This window comes from Coregonus lavaretus, assembly GCF_964263955.1.
Source record: "Coregonus lavaretus genome assembly, chromosome: 29".
In the NCBI taxonomy this organism is placed as follows: Eukaryota; Metazoa; Chordata; class Actinopteri; order Salmoniformes; family Salmonidae; genus Coregonus; species Coregonus lavaretus.
Genome location: NC_140016.1, coordinates 34,104,286 through 34,124,285, shown reverse-complemented (window position 1 = coordinate 34,124,285; position 20,000 = coordinate 34,104,286). Strand labels below are relative to the sequence as shown.

At 41.5% G+C, this 20,000-nt stretch overlaps 1 protein-coding gene across 4 annotated transcripts; it reads right to left on the bottom strand.

Annotated features, from left to right (window-relative positions):
* Positions 1–2,484: 2,484 nt before the first annotated feature.
* On the bottom strand, positions 2,485–18,789 carry lamp2 (lysosomal-associated membrane protein 2). 4 transcript variants are annotated; one of them, XR_014610240.1, is made up of 10 exons: positions 18,654–18,789; positions 13,230–13,345; positions 11,321–11,531; positions 11,054–11,215; positions 9,427–9,623; positions 9,103–9,222; positions 8,924–8,978; positions 8,529–8,699; positions 6,513–8,239; positions 5,856–6,443 (listed from the first exon to the last, which is right to left on the bottom strand). XR_014610240.1 is itself a non-coding variant. In XM_084147421.1 (9 exons), exons 1-9 carry the CDS (start codon positions 18,697–18,699, stop codon positions 3,958–3,960), a joined length of 1,221 nt encoding a protein of 406 aa, XP_084003547.1. In that variant the 5' UTR covers positions 18,700–18,783; the 3' UTR covers positions 2,485–3,957. The 4 variants fall into 4 exon arrangements, 3 of the variants coding, with proteins under 3 accessions (XP_084003547.1, XP_084003546.1, XP_084003548.1); XM_084147421.1 differs by lacking the exons at positions 5,856–6,443; positions 6,513–8,239 and adding an exon at positions 2,485–4,100 and having other exon boundaries at positions 18,654–18,783; XM_084147420.1 differs by lacking the exons at positions 5,856–6,443; positions 6,513–8,239 and adding an exon at positions 2,485–4,776 and having other exon boundaries at positions 18,654–18,773.
* Positions 18,790–20,000: the final 1,211 nt, after the last annotated feature.

Sequence of the window (20,000 nt, the reverse complement as noted above, 5' to 3'; positions counted from 1 at the left end):
TCCACTATATAAGACGTCTGTTTATCTCTGTATGTCAGAGCTCTCAGCCCATCACTCAAGATTGTTGGGTCGACCAGCCTCATTATTGCAGAGCACTCACTCTATTCATTTGTGTGTGTGGTTTGACCTGCTCCCTTATTAATACGTTTTGAATAAAGTAATATCCTGATTGGTGATTGACCTTGTCTCTCCTCATTGTTAAAGTAGAATTTCCACGACAATAGGCTCATGTGACCTTAATTTGGAGAAAATAAGAGGCCATAGTAAAATCACCCATATATTCTTTATAGGCTCTGTTCAGTAGTGCACTATAAAGGGAATAGGGTGTCATTTGGGACGCAATCTCAGTGCTGTGTGATGGGTGCAGTCATCACTGGTATGTTGGTAGCTGCCCAAGTTCATCCTCCTTTTAGGTTTGTTGAGAAATCAACTTTTATCAACAGAAATACTTTTCTCATTTTGTCACGAACCATAACATGGATTTTACGCAGTTTTCCCAAAACATTTTTGGATTTAACTGCCAGGCCATGTTTACTTGGTTAATATGATCAGCTATCATAAATTCCAACCACAACATAATGACATGTATTCTTTCAAATAGAGGACAATCAATCAGTTAAGGTAATGACTGAGAATAAAAATACTCTTATCTTGACATATTCAAAGTGACTTTTCTTGAAGATATATCATCATACTCTCTATATCATATCCTTGTTCTTCACTGTCTCTTCCCAGTTCGTGTGTGACTTGGTGTAAAATGTAAAAATAAAACAATTTCAATTGATTGGACTCCTTTTATAACCAGGTGCATAAAAAATGCACTCCAGGTTCTAAAGCACAAAAAATTCATAACATAGCTAGTACGAATTCGATTCGTAACATATCCCTAACCCACCCCCCAGAAAATATGTTCAAACATTTTTCTTGTTGAAATACATAGCAGAAGATCAAAAGTCAGGGTGTGGGACAATTGGCTTCTCAATGGAGAATAGTGAAATCCTGAAATAAAACGCTTTAAAAATTGACCACAAAAATATTTATTTTAGTGTCAACTTAATGTATGTAAATTAAAATCTAAATTGAAATACAAAACGTAAAAATCTACCTGTAGTTGCAAAATTGCCCATACAGTGCATTCGTAAAGTATTCAGACCACATTTTGCTACGTTCCAGCTTTATTCTAAAACTGATTAAATTGTTTTTTCTCCTCAACCTACACACAATGCCCCATTATGACAATGCAAAAACAGGTTTAGAAAATGTTAATTTATAAAAAATGTGAAATATCACATTTACATAAGTATTCAGACCCTTTACTCAGTACTTTGTTGATGCACCTTTGGCAGCGATTACATCCTCGAGTCTTCTTGGGTATGACGCTACAAGTTTGGCACACCTGTATTTGGGGAGTTTCTCCCATTCTTCTCTGCAGATCCTCTCAAGCTCTGTCAGGTTGCATGGGGAGTGTAGCTGCACAGTTATTTTCAGGTCTCTCCAGAGATGTTCGATAGGGTTCAAGTCCAGGCTCTGGCTGGGCCACTCAATGGCATTGACTCCTGCGTTGTCTTGGCTGTGTGCTTAGGGTCGTTGTCCTGTTGGAAGGTGAACCTTCTCCCCAGTCTGAGGTCCTGAGTGCTCTGGAGCAGGTTTTCATCAAGAATCTCTCTGTACTTTGCTCCGTTCATCTTTCCCCTCGATCCTGACTAGTCTCCCAGTCCCTGCCACTGAAAAACATCCAGCATTGATGCTGCCACCACCATGCGCCACCGTAGGGATGGCGCCAGGTTTCCTCCAGACGTGACGCTTGGAATTCAGGCCAAAGAGTTCAATCTTGGTTTCATCAGACCAGATAATCTTGTTTCTCATGGTCTGAGAGTCCTTTAGGTGCCTTTTGGCAAACTCCAAGCAAGCTGTGCCTTTTACTGAGTGGCAGCTTCCATCTGGCCACTCTACCATAAAGGCCTGATTGGTGGAGTGCTGTAGAGATGGTTGTTCTTCTGGAAGGTTCTCCCATCTCCATAGAGGAACTCTGGAGCTCTGTCAGAGTGACCATTGGGTTCTTGGTCACCTCCCTGACCAAGGCCCTTCTTCCAAGATTGCTAATTTTTTCCAGGCCGCCAGCTCTAGGAAGAGTCTAGGTGGTTCCAAACTTCTTCCATTTAAGAATGATGGAGGCCACTGTGTTCTTGGGGACCTTCAATGCTGCATAAATGTTTTGGTACCCTTCCCCAGATCTGTGCCTTGACAAAACACTTTCCGAATGCACTGTATAGGAAATAGGGTGTCATTTAGGTGGTAACCTGGGTAACATTCATGCTGCTTTTATGGCCATTCGAGATTATAGTCATGCCAGGGCTAGTTTTACAACTGTATACACACAGACATAATGCCGGTCACGAGTGATGTCCTTATGGTTTAACAAGCGCAATAAAGGAAAGGAGAACACCAAAGCTGTTTAATGAAATAAGAGAAAGAGTCAGCAAATTGCTACAAAACAGGAAAGCAACTTTATTTAAATGTTTCCCTCAACTGAATTTCAACGACCTTACATTCTTCATCAGATGGAGACAGGCTTGGTTATGAGGGGAATAGTAGTGCAACAAAAAAGGCACAAAACCACATCTTGGGGGCAAAATGAACCAGGATCAGTATAATTATATGCATTAGTACAAAACAGAAGTTCATACCGAATGATGAGCATGATACATCAACCGTAAGGAAACATCATCCTTGGTCAAACACACTAAAAACTTTACCTGACCGAGATGAGGTTCAGAAAGGAGTTTCCTTCATGTCCAAGCTTTGGTCATAGAATAAAATAATTTGGGTCGAAAAAAACATCTAAATTATTATACTTTATATTATGAGGCCTGGGTTGTGTTCAGAACGACACACCGTAGCAGTACCTCCCTGTTTCATTAAGTTCCTAAACATTCTAACTACTGAACATGACCCAGTTATTGTAGTAGATGTCTTAACTGGGCCATTTCTGATACCAGACCCATCCTCCTTTCCCTTCGGGGATCTCTTAACATCAGCGAAAATAAACATTTATGCAACTGCTCCAAATGCTGGTTAGTAGCTATGTGTCTTTGTAAAGTTAGTGTCCCTTTCATTGGGTCATGGCTAGAAAGGAATACGGCTTGTCACATTTATATACATTTCCATAACCTAATTCTCCTTACTTGCTACGTTAATTCTCCAACCTGCTACGAAAAGTCAAATCTGACAAAAGCTGTATCCATTCTAGTCAAAACCCTTTTATTGTACTACGACTAAGGGAAGATAAGTGCAGGGGGTACAATAATCAAGAATCTGCTAATTTAATTAGAGGGAATTCACAAAAAATAATGACATTTTCTAATTCTGCAAACATTTACCAATGGATACTTAGATATGAATAACATTGACATTTAGAGCCAATGAGCTTTCAATATATTCTTAGTATAATTTCACATCCCTTTTCAAAAATCAACATTCATTCTATACAAGAGAGCAATTAAATGTACACAGAAATATAATACAGGACATCATCAGAACAGTGAGAGAAAACAGCCTCATTCATATGAACCTCTCTGGGAATAAACAACTGATGCCCTGTTATTAAGAGGAGCCATGATACTCCATGCAATTTACATCCAAACACACCTGGTGCAATACCACTGATCATTTTGACAGGTTTTGTTGCTTGACGATTTCAGTCATTGTTGGTGTCAAGAAATAGCAACAGACGGTCAACTTTACTGTTGGGTGGGGTGAGAATTAGGGTAGGAGTCTGAACAGGAAATTTGCTGGGGGTAACATCAAGTAAAGACCCATGGGAAATGGAAAGAAACATTTGGATGCCATAGAAGCTTTGGGGATGGGGAGGCAACAGGGAAAATGTTGTGGGGTGGCTTGGGTGGTAGGAGGATGGGAGGGAATGGGTAGATGCAAAAGCAGCTGCGATTGGTTGGATTATACAGACTGGTAGCCGGTGCGACTCTTCCTCCGGCCAATCAAGTAAGAGATAAGCACAAGGATGATTAGGAAGCTGAGGGCCACGCCCACAGCGATGGGCACCAGAAAGCTCAAATCAGAGTCCATGAAGCACTCCACGGCTGCCACAGAGAAGAGACAGAGAAGAAGGGTTAGCAATGTTAGCATGCTAGCGATTAGTCAGCAGAAAATACAGAGTTTTAGTGGAGAGAAGAAACAGGATTTGGTTAAGTCCTTCACAGAGATGGAAAAAATGAGGATTACAAAAAGCAGCAAGACATCAGTTCAGAACCCAGACATATTCATCCACAACAATGGGTGGGGGGGGGGGGGGGTTTGTCCGTCAAGAGCATGGGCAGTGATTGCAATTAGGAAAACATTTGGCCATCAGCCATCTATAGTCAACCATGTGATATGAGGAATATAAAAATTAATCAATTCTAATAACACACAGCTGTTACATGCAAAATGTTATCAACTGAGAAAAGCAATTTCTTTAACACAGCCTCTTCTCCAAGTCATTGTTTCATGAGAAAGAGCTTTCCATCAGGTGAATTTCACCATTAAGTTAACTCTGCACAGTATATTAGTTAAATTAAATCAATAATTATCCTGATGACCGAAGTTAAAGCCTCAGCATAGTGAGGATAATTTAGAAGTGTTCATAGCCAGAGCCACGGTTTCGCTTTCTCCCAATGAAATAGGCGATCAATACAATGAGGACCAGCAAAGCCAGGGCAACCCCGACCGCTATAGGAACGAGCCAGCTCTCTGTCGTATCGGCTTGGCAATCCTCCGCTGGGTGACAGTAAAGCAAGTGGGCATATGGGGTGGGGGGGGTGCAGGGTGGAAGAAAAGTAAAACATCAAAATGGTGAATGCACAGTCAATCATACAGAGACGCTTCTCAGTCAACAATAGTTGGAAAACAAAGGAGGGATTTACTAAAATGTCCGGGGAACCAATAACATCATTGTAAAATATTAAAATGGTCCACACCAGTTTTTTTTATGCACAATTTCCATTCCCATTTATTGCAGCTAAAAGTCTATTGAAAAGGAATTCAAAAATGAACATTTGTTTGGAGCCAAACAGGAGAAAAGATAATGTACGCTGAGTTTACAAAACATTATGAACACCTTTCCAATCACAGACGGGCCAGGTGAATCCAGATGAAAGCTATGATCCCTTATTGATGTCACTTGTTAAATCCACTTCAATCAGTGTAGATGAAGGGTTAAAGAAGGATTTTTAAGCCATGGGACATGGATTGTGTATGTGTGTCATTCAGAGGGTGAATAGCCAAGACAAAATATTTAAGTGCCTTTGAACTGGATATGGTAGTAGATGCCAGGAGCACTAGTTTGTGTCAAGAACTGCAACGCTGCTGGGTTTTTCACGCTCAACAGTTTCCCGTGTGTATCAAGAATGGTCCACCACCCAAAGGACATCCAGCCAACTTGACACAACTGTGGGAAGCATTGGAGTCAACATGGGCCAGCATCCCTGTGGAACGCTTGACACCTAGTAGTCAGTCCATGCCTCGACAAATTGAGGCTGTTCTGAGGGAAAAAGGGGTGTGCAACTCAATATTAGGAAGGTGTTCAGTGTATCTTCATTTGAAGAATGGGTCTGTCCTATGATTGGGATTTCCCTTTTCTTAACATGCTGCTTTTTGAATTCATAAACTAGGAGACATTTCTAAGACTAGTGACAAATAGGAGCCAAATAACCCTTTTCTTTAAAGTAAACATATTCAAACCTAATTGAATCTCAAATGGAGCTGCTTCATTGAGCAAGGCACAACATTGTCACAATCATAACTTTTGATCATGTCAAGTGAATGAAAATTGGGGATAGTAAATGTTTTCAAAATGGTAGTTTAGAATTGATTTTATACATGGTCTAAAAAGACCATTTTAAAACCATAGTAACACAAACAGAATTTGTACAAAAGCAGTCAATTTTCCAAGACAACACAACAGATTGTAAAGCAAGAATCAAAAAGATTATATTGGAAAAGGGGAAAAAAAGCAAATCATTCACATATACAGCATCTGAAAAAAAAAGTATTGGTTGACCAATAGAAATGAAAGGCGGCAATCAAATTTATTCATTACATCTTTGTCATTTAGCAGACGCTCTTATCCAGAGCGACTTAAAGTTAGTGAGTGCATACATTTTTTTCATACTGCCCCCCCGTGGGAATCTAACCCACAACCCTGCCGTTGCAAGCACCATGCTCTACCAACTGAGCTACACGGGGCCATCATGCAGACCGTGATAATACACAGCAACTAGCCATTGTCACCTTTCCTTCTAACAGTACAGAAATATACACAGGTACTGCACATCCTGTGGACAATCATCCTTTCTCCTACTCTGTCGATTGGTGCAACTTACAAGCGGTTAACTGGGCAGGGTTAGAGTCAATGCCATTTCATTTAAGTCAATTCAGGAAGTAAACTGAAATTCTAATTCTAATTTTTCACATGAAAAAGCTGTGAGGAAAATGTGAATTAGAATTTCAGTTACTGAAACAAACTTAATTGAAATGGAATAGACCGGCAGCTTTCGGGAGCAACACCGCAGCAACGGCTATACTATACACAGGTGTAACACTGCAGCACGCATTTTCAATATATGTTGAACTTACTGAGCAATTTTGTGCATTTATATGTTTAAAAGAATATCACCATCTGCAAAGAACAGGTTTGAATGACAGCAAAAAAACAGAGCTATCCCTTTTTTAAACCTGATGCCAACATGTAACGACAGGAGAGGGGTTTTGTGTTACCTTTCTTTTCAGGTTTGTCTTTTACATCCTCAAACTAGGCATGAACTTTTCAAAATTAATTAAACACTTGGTAGATTTCACACTACCCAAAGTGAGCCAGTCAGTCAAAGGGTTAACACAAGTCACAGAGACGGACTGACATAGGTGGCAACCATAATGTCAAGTACTGCTGTGTGTGAACATATAAACGACAGATCCCTTGTTTTGTAAAGTCAATTTAGAGACAGAACTATATGCCAGTAAAACCACCTTTTCTTTTTACCCGAGTTGTGGCCACACAGACTTCAGTCAAGTCATACATTTGCTCATTCAAACTACTGACTGACTAGCGGATGATCAGTAATGGGCTGAAAGAGCGAAGAGCGCAAAGCAGCAGACCTTGATCCTGGTTAGTTAGTAAAAGAGTTCCTGAGCCAAATCAACAAAGCTACTCAATGACGTCTCATTGAGCAGCGAGGCAAATTTGAAATGTTTCAGTCGGTCGAAATGTTGCGCTGCTACGATGAATTGTGTGGATGAATGAAACCACAAGAGGTTGAACTAAAATGTACACAAAAATGAAATAAGAACAAAAAAGAAAAAAAGGAATGCCAAAAGATAGGGAGGGAGCAAGCACATGATACATAGTGATAAGGACACAGCCCCCAATCGTCACAGCTCCTCGTGAAAATGTGCAAACTGTAGCACAAGGACTTTAACTGGAGTTTCTATGAAATGTGCTACTTGATCAAAAGCGTCCCTACCCTGAATGAGAATCATCTGGCAAGTGATACAGATGCAATCACATTCAGAGATCTTTCAATAAATAAGGCCTTTACTGGTTCCAAAGGTTTCAAACAAATTGCACTGGCTAACACAGAGGGCAAATAATCCTGCGCTTGCTCCTTTACAACAAGGGAGAAAAAAAGAAAAAAGAAAGCAAATCAAACAAAACTGAAATTACAAACAAATAACAGGGGTAGGGTTGTCCAACCTGGTCCTGGAGAGCATTTTTTGTTTTCAGATTTACCTGAATAAAGCTACTCATGCCTGAGCCTAAGCGAAGCTAGACTACTCTCAAGTCTAAACCTAAGCGAAGCTAGGCTAAGCTCAAGTCTAAACCTAAGCGTAGCTAGACTAAGCTGCTCAAGAGAAGCTCTTAACAGTGGCTGAAGTAAGGAGATTATAGTCTAACTACTCCAGTTGTACAAGTCAGTCGTCAATTGAAAGACTGCACCGAGACAGCCATCCAGGATCAGGCTTTGGGACCCCCCCCCCCCCCGACACACAAGGATCAACCTGTGTCCTGGATTCATTATCACAGATTCATGATCACAGATTGCTTTTTAGAGGGTCTGATATCCCACATAGGTCTTCCTACGCCCAATCATGTAAGCAATCACTACAATGAGAATCAAACCGGCCAGGGCGGCACCAACAATGATTGGGATTAAGATGCTGGTGTCATCCAGTGAACATTGATGGGCTGCAGACGAGAGAGAGAATCAATGAGCACAACTTGGAACATCTCATCTTCTCATGATCATTTGGTTGTTAATCAGTTTAAAAAGGGGCAGAAGCATGGCATGATCTCAAATACTTACCAGTTTCTCACCAAACTAGACATGTAACCTATTCTACTGAAGCCCATAATGGTTATTATAGTCCGTCTCAGTTTCAAGCATGTTAGCTGCATTTGACTCTAGTAACCTGTAGCATACGGCTAACAACATAAGGGTAATGACGCAAATTCGCCATCTCAGAAAGTCACCTACCTAAAGCGAATTCGCCTTTGTTGACTTCGAAGGGCTGGACGCGAAGCTCGAAAGTGTAGAGAGTGAGCGTGTCGGTGACGTTTAAGGTCTGCTCCTTGTTGCACATGTAGGAGCTGCCTACCGCCGCCACCCAAACGGACATGTTGGTATTGGCTGCAACGACGGGCGCCCCTGGACATAACACACAGCGTGAGCAAAGAAAGGAGAGAGAGTGCTTTTAATATGCATTGCATATACTGTGCATGTGTGGAGTGTGTAATGTATAGTCTTTATTTATTATAAAACCACACTGTTTCCAAGAAAGATTTCCCCTTGGGGAGAATAAAGTTGATTCTATCTTAACGTCCAACTAGGGACTTGGTTTCTGAAGGGGCTTGTAGTGCATTGTTGCTTACCAGTGGCTGGTTTCACTGTGACGTTCAGAGCGTGCAGGCGGAACTTCTTGCCGTCCTGTAATGTACAAGGAAACACTTATCAGCTTGACTGAAAACAGACCTTACTCTGTATTTGTCCAACTGTCTACACACTAAATGCAGATGAGCAGGATAATACAAGTCTGGCTTCGTCGCCTTACGTTGCTGAACGTCAACATGATGGTGATTGTATCCGATGTCAGTATGAGATCGCTGCTGTTGGCCCTACAGGCTCCGCCCACTTTAGTCATATTGGGCACCAGGTTGATGGTCTCCACTTTCTAATGAAGGGCAAAACACAGGTTGGTAAACAACAACACTAACATACTAGCAACAACAACAACCTATCTTCATACACAAGAAAGTCATGTTCTCTGTGACAAACATCTGAACCTTTTCCATTGAACAGACAATTGTATGCTAAAATAAGAAACATAAAAATTAAAGGGCCTACTTTACAATCGCTATCCTACTTGTATACATACGTCTCCTTGCTTGTAGCCGATCTGCAGGCCGAATGTGGCCATCAGGCAGGCTGTGCTGTTGACGTCGGGTGCGATGCTGTACTTTCCAGTAGTGGGTGTGGGCAGTGTAGGGGTAGAAGTGGGGGCAGCTGTGGTGGTAACGGTGGTGGTGGTGGGCGCCACAGTGGTGGAGGGCATGTCAGCGGAGCATACGGTGTCTGTGTAGGGAGAACAGAGAAAACCTATTAAGTTCAGAGAACCAACAGGGTTGGGATCAATTGCATTTCAATTCAGGAAGTAAACTGAATTTCAGTTCACTTCCTGAACTAACCCTTTTGAACTAGAATTGACCTCAACCCTGGAGAACACACAGTAAAATAGTTTGACAGTGCATTCGGAAAGTATTCAGACCCCTTGACTTTTCCCACTGTGTTACGTTACAGCCTTAATCGATTTTTTAAATTATGTTTATGTCGCCCTCATCAATCTACACACAATACCCCATAATGACAAAGCAAAAACAGGTTTTTAGAAATGTTATATTTATATAAGTATTCAGACCCTTTACTCAGTACTTTGTTGAAGCACCTTTGGCAGTGACTACAGCCTCGAGTCTTCTTGGGTATGACGCTACAAGCTTTGCACACCTGTATTTGGGGAGTTTCTCCCATTCTTCTCTGTGGATCCTCTCAAGCTCTGTCAGGTTGGATGGGGAGCACCGCTGCACAGCTATTTTCAGGCCGCTCCAGAGATGTTCAATCAGGTTAAAGTCCAGGCTCTGCCTGGCCCACTCAAGGACATTCAGAGACTTGTTCCGAAGCCACTCCTGCGTTGTCTTGGCTGTGTGCTTAGGGTCGTTGTCCTGTTGGAAGGTGAACCTTCACCCCAGTCTGAGGTCCTGAGCGCTCTGGAGCAGGTTATCAAAGGATCTCTCTGTACTTTGCTCCGTTCATCTTTCCCTCAATCCTGACTAGTCTCCCAGTCCCTGCAGCTGAAAGAAATCCCCACAGCATGATGCTGCCACCACCATGGTTCACCATAGGGATGGGGCCAGGTTTCCTCCAGACGTGACGCCAAAGAGTTCAATCTTGGTTTCATCAGACCAGATAATCTTGTTTCTCATGGTCTGAGAGTCCTTTAGGTGCCTTTTGGCAAACTCCAAGTGGGCTGTCGTGCTTTTTACTGAGGAGTGGCTTCCGTCTGGCCACTCTACCATAAAGGCCTGATTGGTGGAGTGCTGCAGAGATGGTTGTCCTTCTGGAAGGTTCTCCCATCTCCACAGAGGAACTCTGGAGCTTTGTCAGAGTGACCATCGAGTTCTTGGTCACCTCCCTGACCAAGGCCCTTCTCCCCCGATTGCTCAGTTTGGCTGGTCGGCCAGCTCTAGGAAGAGTCTTGGTGGTTCCAAACTTATTTCATTTAAGAATGATGGAGACCACTGTGTTTTTGGGGACCTTCAATGCTGCAGACATTTTTTGGTACCCATTTTTTGGTACCCTCAGAATAAGGCTGTAACGTAACAACATTTGGAAAAAGTCAAGGGGTCTGAATACTCCCCGAATGCACTGTATTATGCACAGCAAATCATTATATGATTTTGGCACAGTTGACCTTACAATGGCCTGATGCTCGTTCTCGTACTACCTACCGGTGTCACTTTTGCTGCCGTTAATCACAAACGCCTGTAGAGCAACATCATACAGTGTCTGAATGACAGACTCTACTTTCAGGACATCTTTGCTCTTGCAGGAGTAGTAGGTGTCCACACCCACGTTGGCGATGATTGGTTTTACCGTCACAGACATGGTTTCTAAACCCAACAGAGATTGTCAAATATCAGTATGTGTCATATCAACTACAGTACCAAATTGGTATATCATGAATTAACAGTATCATGACAAGGCTGTGTAGTTACCGTTTGACGTAGAGTTGGGGAAGACGCTTGTGTCGTTGAGATTGTAGGAGAAGACAATGGTATCTACTTGGTAGGTTTTGTTTTCCTTAGTGAATTTAACAGCCCAGCTGTGTCCGTCTCCAAAACTGAGTTTCAATGTCGATGTTGTGTTATCGCAGGTGCTCCCTTCGGTTGTCACATTTTCAGGCAGTACAAAAATAACAGTTTCACTCTGAAAGGGGACAAATATATTGGACAGTCATTAAGATATTGTGATAAAAGGGGAATCCATTCCTGTCAAGTACTTCCTCAGGAACAGGGCCATTTCGGATGGTTGCATCATGACAAAATAGTACAGTTGACATAACATAACAGTGTGTCCATTCTTTTGATGGATTAGGAGGGGAAATATTTCATTCTGGGACATGTGGGAATTATCTATCATTAATTAACAACCTACAATCATCCAACTGAGATGGGACTTATTAAAAGGAGCAAAATCATAAGAAACATTATACAAATGGGTGGGTCTAATCCTGATTGGTTAAAACCGCCTTCCATTCGGTGTCTATTCCACAAGTTACCACCGGCTAAATCTATGACGGTAAAATGCTTATTTACTCTGTTCCATCTGACTGCGCAATCCACTGTCTCATCAGCCCAGCCAAGCAATTTAGAAACTTCATCTCCACTATAAAAAGCATCTAGATATTATCTAACATTTATTTTAGACTAACATTTAGTTTTCAACAGAGATTTGTATAAACCTTGCTGTCTGTCACTCTGACATTTGCAACATTGAATTTGAATATTGAAACAATCTCCAGCTGTCTCATAGTAATGAATGTATCAGGAGTCGGGACGAGACAGACAGGCAGTGTTTCTCAGCCAGTCGAAATCATTAAATCAGCTGGCATCATTTTTATGGATATATACAAAGAAATGTCAATTGAAAAAAGGTCAAACGAAACAAAGTGCAGCTAGTTTGCGGTGTTTCCAGCTTCAGTTTGAAGTGATTGTGTTAGCTGTGTTGTTGGCTAGCTCCTATGAACAACAGTGTCCTGACAAGTGAGCACATTTTCTATGCCAGGCGAAATCGCGCCTCATTAGCTCATTATTATGGATGTATCCAAATAAATGTCACTAGAAAACACCTTAAACAAATGCAAATGCAGCTACTTTGCAGTTATTCTGGCTGCAGACTGTAAGTTAGCTGTAGTTGGCTAGCAAGCAAGGGATAAGAACGTTGCCAGCCAGTATGGCAATGGAACATTTAGAAAGAACGACTGGGTCGCGTCCATAGATACAGAACAAAAATAAATAAAAACGACTGGGTTGCGTCTCTAGCAACCGAACCGATAGAACGACCAGCCGGCTTGGGTAACAACCCTAGATTTGTGTCGGGACTATATCTTGTGGAAGGATTAAATAGTATGAATAAATTCATCAAAATAACGTTTTTAATGAAAATATGTCAATCATTATTCAAATATGTTGCTAAATCGTTGTATAAAAATGATAATGCCAGAGAAGCCGGTGTTTGGAGGATATATTGGCACGGTTTGCCGGCCCTCGACTTTGTCTCGGGCCTTACAACACCCGTGCCAATATATCCTCCAAACACCGGCTTCTCTGGCATTATCACTTAGGCTTTTTTATAGCTAGGGACTATAACTTCGACAAACCCTGGTGAAACAAGACAAGCAGTGACAATTACAGGATATTCGACAGGAGAAATCGCAGAAAACTGCTGAACAGACAGAAGACATTTCTTTGCAGTTACTCCCTCTTGTCCCCTCCGTGATTACAATAACAACTTTATTTGTCAAAGTAAGACGCTCAACTCAACACATGAAATGATTTAAGAGTTATTTATAGGCCTAGGTGTACTAACATACAGAAAAACATTTAAAGAAGAGTAAACACACACCTTATTCACACCAACTTCATATGTGACTGAGAAGTTGACCATCAAATTGGCGTAGAGGCACAATTTGTTCTCCGTGTTGTTGACTGACACTTCAGTCGCATGTGATAGGTGGAGTTCTGAAATAAAAATGAACAATCAATCAATAACATAATAATACTTTTAGCAAAAATGTTTATTTTCAATTTACAATCTGTAGAAACAATGAGAATAGAAAGGTTCAGAACTTTTGTAAAACATCACAGTACAGTTGAAAAATATATGGCAAATAGAAATCTAATATGGATGGTGTTAAGAGATAGATGGGTTGTGTTGAATGGAGTTGAAGGATGGGACTAATAACAACTAACAACAACTAACAACAACAAGATAACTAATAATGTAAAGCATACTGTGTCCATAATAAGTATATAGGTTAAGAGCTTTTGTGAAAGAGCACAGTTAGAAAGATATGGCATATAGAAGCAAACCGGATGGACATCATGAAAATGATCTGAGAGGTTGAGGGTAGAGGAAGTTCAGGAGTAAAAACAAACAAAATAGAATTATTGTAAAATTGACTGTGTCCATAAAATGTATATAGTATGTATAAGCTGGAAGTAGAGGCCTAAGCATTGTTGTTCACTAGTTTACTCCAATTAGGGAAGGGGTGGTGGGGTTGGAAAGGGAAATATATAGATTTTTAAAGGATATGTATGTATGTGTATATTTGCGAGAAAAATAAACATATGGGGGATTGGAAGTGATGCAGACAATTACATTGATGGAAGTTACAATCTATCTGCAATATTAAAGCTGATCTACCCCCCCAAAAAATTAAAAATTAAATAATATGAACAGCCTTGTTTTTTTTACTGGGGGATCAGTAAAAAAAAAAAAACGTTTTCTTGATATGTTATGAGGCAGAATGTTGGGGGACTCCTGAAAACAAACACCATTTCAATCAATTCACAGTAAACACACATTTTATCAGCATAGGTAGCCTAACATGTGTTTTGGTTATTTTCTACTTGCCTGCTATAAGTAGCCCAATGGCATCTAATTATTGTAAAACTCAGAGGTGGCAATGGTGTATGGCTAACAATTTCCAAACCTTCATTGTTGTTAGTGTTCATCCTCTAATCAATCTCACATGGAACTAAATGGGCCCGGTTCCCAGATAGCGACGGAACTTAGGTTTACAATTGTTTTAACGATGCATCGTTCCTACCACGCAGAGAGAACGTTCGCTAATAAGTGTGTCATTAGACCATGTTTCGATACATAGGCTCTGGAAGAAAAAAAAATTGCTGCTCTCGGAACAGCTTTCTCCATTCAAATCTGTAGCTCAGCTGGTAGAGCACGGCGCTTGTAACGCCAAGGTAGTGGGTTCGATCCCCGGGACCACCCATACACACAAAAAAAAAAATGTATGCACGCATGACTGTAAGTCGCTTTGGATAAAAGCGTCTGCTAAATGGCATATTATTATTATTATAAATCTTACCTTAACATTAGAATTACTCCACAATACTGATGACGGATCAGCTCCAAGAGTGATATTAGCACCTACGGCTGCAAATATTGAAGTGGCTTATTTTGCTACGGCTGGCCATGCTTTCCACCTGGCTACCACTACCCCGGCCACCAACTCTGCACCCTCCGCTGCAAGTTGCCCATGCCCCCCCCCGCTTCTCCTTCACACAAATTCAGACAGCTGATGTTCTGAAAGAGCTGCAAAATCTGGACCCCTACAAATCAGCTGGGCTAGACAATCTGGACCCTTTCTTTCTAAAACTAGCCGCCGAAATTGTCGCAACCCCTATTACTAGTCTGTTCAACCTCTCTTTCGTAACGTCTGAGATCCCCAGAGATTGGAAAGCTGCCGCGGTCATCCCCCTCTTCAAAGGGGGTGACACTCTAGATCCAAACTGTTACAGACCTATATCCATCCTGCCCTGCCTTTCGAAAGTATTTGAAAGCCAAGTTAACAAACAGATCACCGACCATTTCGAATCCCACCGTACCTTCTCCGCTATGCAATCTGGTTTCCGAGCTGGTCATGGGTGCACTTCAGCCACGCTCAAGGTCCTAAACGATATTATAACCGCGATCGATAATAGACAGTACTGTGTAGCCGTCTTCATCGACCTGGCCAAGGCTTTCGACTCTGTCAACCACCGCATTCTTATTGGCAGACTAAATAGCCTTGGTTTCTCAAATGACTGCCTCGCCTGGTTCACCAACTACTTCTCAGATAGAGTTCAGTGTGTCAAATCGGAGGGCCTGTTGTCTGGACCTATGGCAGTCTCTATGGGGGTGCCACAGGGTTCAATTCTTGGGCAGACTCTTTTCTCTGTGTATATCAATGATGTCGCTCTTGCTGCTGGTGACTCTCAGATCCACCTCTACGCAGACGACACCATTTTGTATACATCTGGCCCTTCATTGGACACTGTGTTAACAAACCTCCAAACGAGCATCAATGCCATACAACACTCCTTCAGTAGCCTCCAACTGCTCTTAAACACTAGTAAAACTAAATGCATGCTCTTCAATCGAACGCTGGTGGCACCCGCCCACCCGACTAGAATCACCACTCTCGACGGGTCTGACCTAGAGTATGTGGACAACTACAAATACCTAGGTGTCTGGTTAGACTGTAAACTCTCCTTCCACTCACATTAAGAATCTCCAATCCAAAGTTAAATCTAGAATTGGCTTCCTATTTCGCAACAAAGCCTCCTTCACTCATGCTGCCAAACATGCCCTCGTAAAACTGACTATCCTACCGATCCTTGACTTCGGCGATGTCATTTACAAAATAGCCTCCAACACTCTACTCAGCAAATTGGATGTAGTCTATCACAGTGCCATCCATTTTGTCTCCAAAGCCCCATACACTACCCACCACTGTGACCTGTACGCTCTTGTTGGCTGGTCCTCACTACATGTTCGTCGTCAAACCCACTGGCTCCAGGCCATCTATAAATCACTGCTAGGCAAATCCCCGCATTATCTTAGCTCATTGGTCACCATAGCAGCACCCACCTGTAGTCTGCGCTCCAGCAGGTATATCTCACTGGTCATTCCCAAAGCCAACACCTCCTTTGGCCGCCATTCCTTCCAGTTCTCTGCTGCCAATGACTGGAACGAATTGCAAAAATCTCTGAAGCTGGAGACTCTTATCTCCCTCACTAACTTTAAGCATCAGTTGTCAGAGCACCTTACCGATCACTGCACCTGTACACAGCCCATCTGAAACTAGCCCAACCCAACTACCTCATCCCTATATTGTTATTTATTTTGCTCTTTTGCACCCCAGTATCTCTATTTGCACATCTAGCATTCCAGTGTTCATGCTAATTGTAATTATTTTGCACTATAGCCTATTTATTGCCTTACCTCCATAACTTGCTACATTTGCACACACTGTATATATATTTTCTGTTGTATTTTTTGACTTTATGGTTTTTACCCCATATGTAACTCTGTGTTGTTGTTTTTATCGCACTACTATGCTTTATCTTGGCCAGGACGCAGTTGTAAATGAGAACTTGTTCTCAACTGGCTTACCTGGTTAAATAAAGGTGAAATAAAATAAAAAAATTAAAAATGCTTCCCAACAATAATGCACTAAATCAGATTGAGTAGATCATCGCGCACATGTTGTTACACATCATGGCAAAAATTACAGACAGTAGCCTATTGGCAAAATAGAACTAAATTGAACATTAAATCGATTTCAATACGATTGAAATATATATAGGCCCATGTAGCCTATATATTTTTTCATGCAATCATCTTGGTTTTCATTTCAAGCATCTTTTCATCCTTTACTTGATTGTAACAATTGTAAAGACTTTGGCAACTTTATATTTGTAGTAAATTTCGTTCTGAAGTTATCGGCAGTCACAGTCAGACAGATAAATATCTTGATTCTATGTTTAGCAGAGATCTTCTATGAATAATGTGACATGGAAGGGCAAAAAAGCATCTAACTACGCACTTAGCTGGTCTACGAGTGGTCTGAGGCAGTCAGTAAATAACAAGCATTTTCAACTGCAACTTTTGTAAGGATTGTTTTGGGAAACAGCTCAGAGATTTAACGATGCTCCTACGAAGGTTCTACCGATGAACTTAGCCTTAAGATGCTTTTGTGAAACCGGCCCTGGTAGGTTATCATGATGAACAATTAGGCTTGACCCTGAGTGACCTGATATCAGAGACCTTAGCTTGCAACAGAGGACTGGGGCCATTTCTCAGACCAACTGAAAACATTCTAATGAAAATGGAAACAAGGAAAAAATGCAAGGAAAAAATGATCAATAAAAAAAAATCTGAGACTTACTGCTGAAAAAAAAACTAGAAGGATTCTGACTGTATTGAATATCAAGTGAGTCCTGGCAACGCCAGGGCAGGAGGCCAAAAAATATCCAGACTATAAAAAAAGATATCCATGGGCTCAAATTCCTTCTATCAATCATAACAAGGAGATTGGTTTATAGACAGCAACTGCTATTGCAATCACTTAGGTAACTGTGCAGGTTTAAAATGTTACTGCAGCTGTTTTACAGTTAAACAACAAGGGCAATCAGCAGATACTTGGTCACGAGACAACTTCCTGGTCAACTCGCTAGCTAGGAAGTTTAAAATCAAGGGCCTATATCATAAATAAGATACAGCTAACGTTACTGACGTGAGTATCCTTAAATGTAAATTTTGCTGAGATTTTGGATTGAACTGGATTTGCAACAGTAACGCTAACATTAGCTAGTTAGTATATTGCATATTGATAACTAAGCAAATGTGGGAGTAGTAGCTACCTAGCAAACTACGAGTTGTGAGTCAACTTCAGTCATCTACTGGCGTCACATGTTGTTCCAAAATGAATAGGGCGAATGAAGCTGGTCGATGTCGTCGTTGACATGTTTGATAATGACACATAAGGACGATATTGCTAGCTAAGCCAAATGAAAGACAATGTCAAACATGTCTTTGTGTGTTTTAGAGACAGCTGTTATTTTCCCTGTCCACCCAGAAGTCATTTCTGTAACATGACCTGTCAACTAAGAGAAAACAGATATTAAAACCACAACTAGCTAGCTAATTTAGCATGACAGGTCAACAGTGCCATAAACTTAATGTCTTAGATTGAGGCCTTGATTGCCGGTAAAGTTGCGTGAAATTCACATGAATTAGTGTGAACTTTTAATTTATTTGTGGAGTTAAACTTAGCTATAGCGAACGTTTGATAGAAAACTAGCTAACTAGCCTAGCTAGCTACTGGCGCAGCAAAGAAATAGCTAGCTAACGTTAGCTCAAGCAATCTGGCTGAAGATAGGCCTGCCGCCTGAAGTGACGGAGCACCGAAAGTTTCCTCTTGTGGCTCACAAAATAACCCAACGATGACACAAAGCAATATTTCGTTCAATTCTGTAAACATACCATTTCCAAGAGCCAGGAACAAAATCAGAAACGCGCAGCGAAACATGACAACTTGGTAGCCAAAACACTTCTTCAGGAAGCGACAACTGCTTACGACTTCAGCTACCTTCCAAGTGCAGCTCGAGCGCGTCGTCTCGTCAGTAACACTAAAAACGTACTTCCGGGTCACGGAATTCTTCTTCTTCTTCGATGAGGTTTAACAGCGGTTGGCATCCAATAAATGTTGCATTACTGCCACCTACTACACTGGAGTATAACTCCCTTGCACTTTGCTAAAAAAAAATACAACAAAAACCCTACCATCTAATATTACACTCACAAAAAATAATAATACCTACCATACTCCACTATTTAAATGTATTTATTCCTACTTCAGGCCAACAGCCTGAAAGGATGGGACACCACCACTTAACACACCCTGTAACTCTTCTGATGTCAAGTCTTGCACACCCAAATACCTCTCTGCAGCTACCACCACAACCTCTATTTTCTGCAACTTACGTTCCATCCCTGCAGTACAGTTGATAACCATTGCTATAAATGCCCAAAATCCAATCTTACTGAAACATATCACTTGGTTGGTTTATCCCTCTGTACTGGTACATATAATAATATAATAATATGCCATTTAGCAGACGCTTTTATCCAAAGCGACTTACAGTCATGTGTGCATACATTTTTACATATGGGTGGTCCCGGGGATCGAACCCACTACCCTGGCGTTACAAGCGCCATGCTCTACCAATTGAGCTACAGAGGACATATCAACTACTCACACCATTCCTCTCAGGATCCCTCCCCCTTGACCAATCTTCCTCTACTTTCTTCACTGCCTCAGCATATGACAACTTCTGCACTACTCTAACCCTGGAAACCTTAACCTGCCTCTCTCGCACCGGACATTTCGGATCCCCAGCCCCATGGGCACCCCTACAATTAACACATACCACTACTTTCCCCAATGCTACACATTCATTTGTCTCATGCCCTTCTGCACACTTCTCACACCAAGGAACATCCCTCCTACACACTGCTGCCACATGCCCATAAGCTTGACACCTGTAACAACATAATGTATTCGGCACAAAAGCTCGTACCGGATAACTTATATATCCTAACATCACTTTGTCGGGCAAAGACTCAACATCCAAACTCAAAAGAACAGACAATGACTCACTCTTCTGTTTCTCCACTCACGCCACCCTGTCTGCGTCGCACCAAACGACGAGCATCACAAACACCGGAAATCTTCCCCTTCAGGTCAGCTTTCACATTTACCGCTACCCCAGTAATCACGCCTTTCAATGGCGCCCTTTTCTTGAGAGCAAAACAATTCACATTTCTTGC

Coding starts and splice junctions, on each gene's coding strand:
- lamp2 (XM_084147420.1), bottom strand. CDS start 18,699: ATGTTTCGCTGCGCGTTTCTGATTTTGTTCCTGGCTCTTGGAAATG. Junction 13,346..18,653: donor GTTCCTGGCTCTTGGAAATG/GTATGTTTACAG, acceptor TTTTTATTTCAG/AACTCCACCTATCACATGCG. Junction 9,624..11,053: donor CGGCAGCAAAAGTGACACCG/GTAGGTAGTACG, acceptor CTCCCTACACAG/ACACCGTATGCTCCGCTGAC.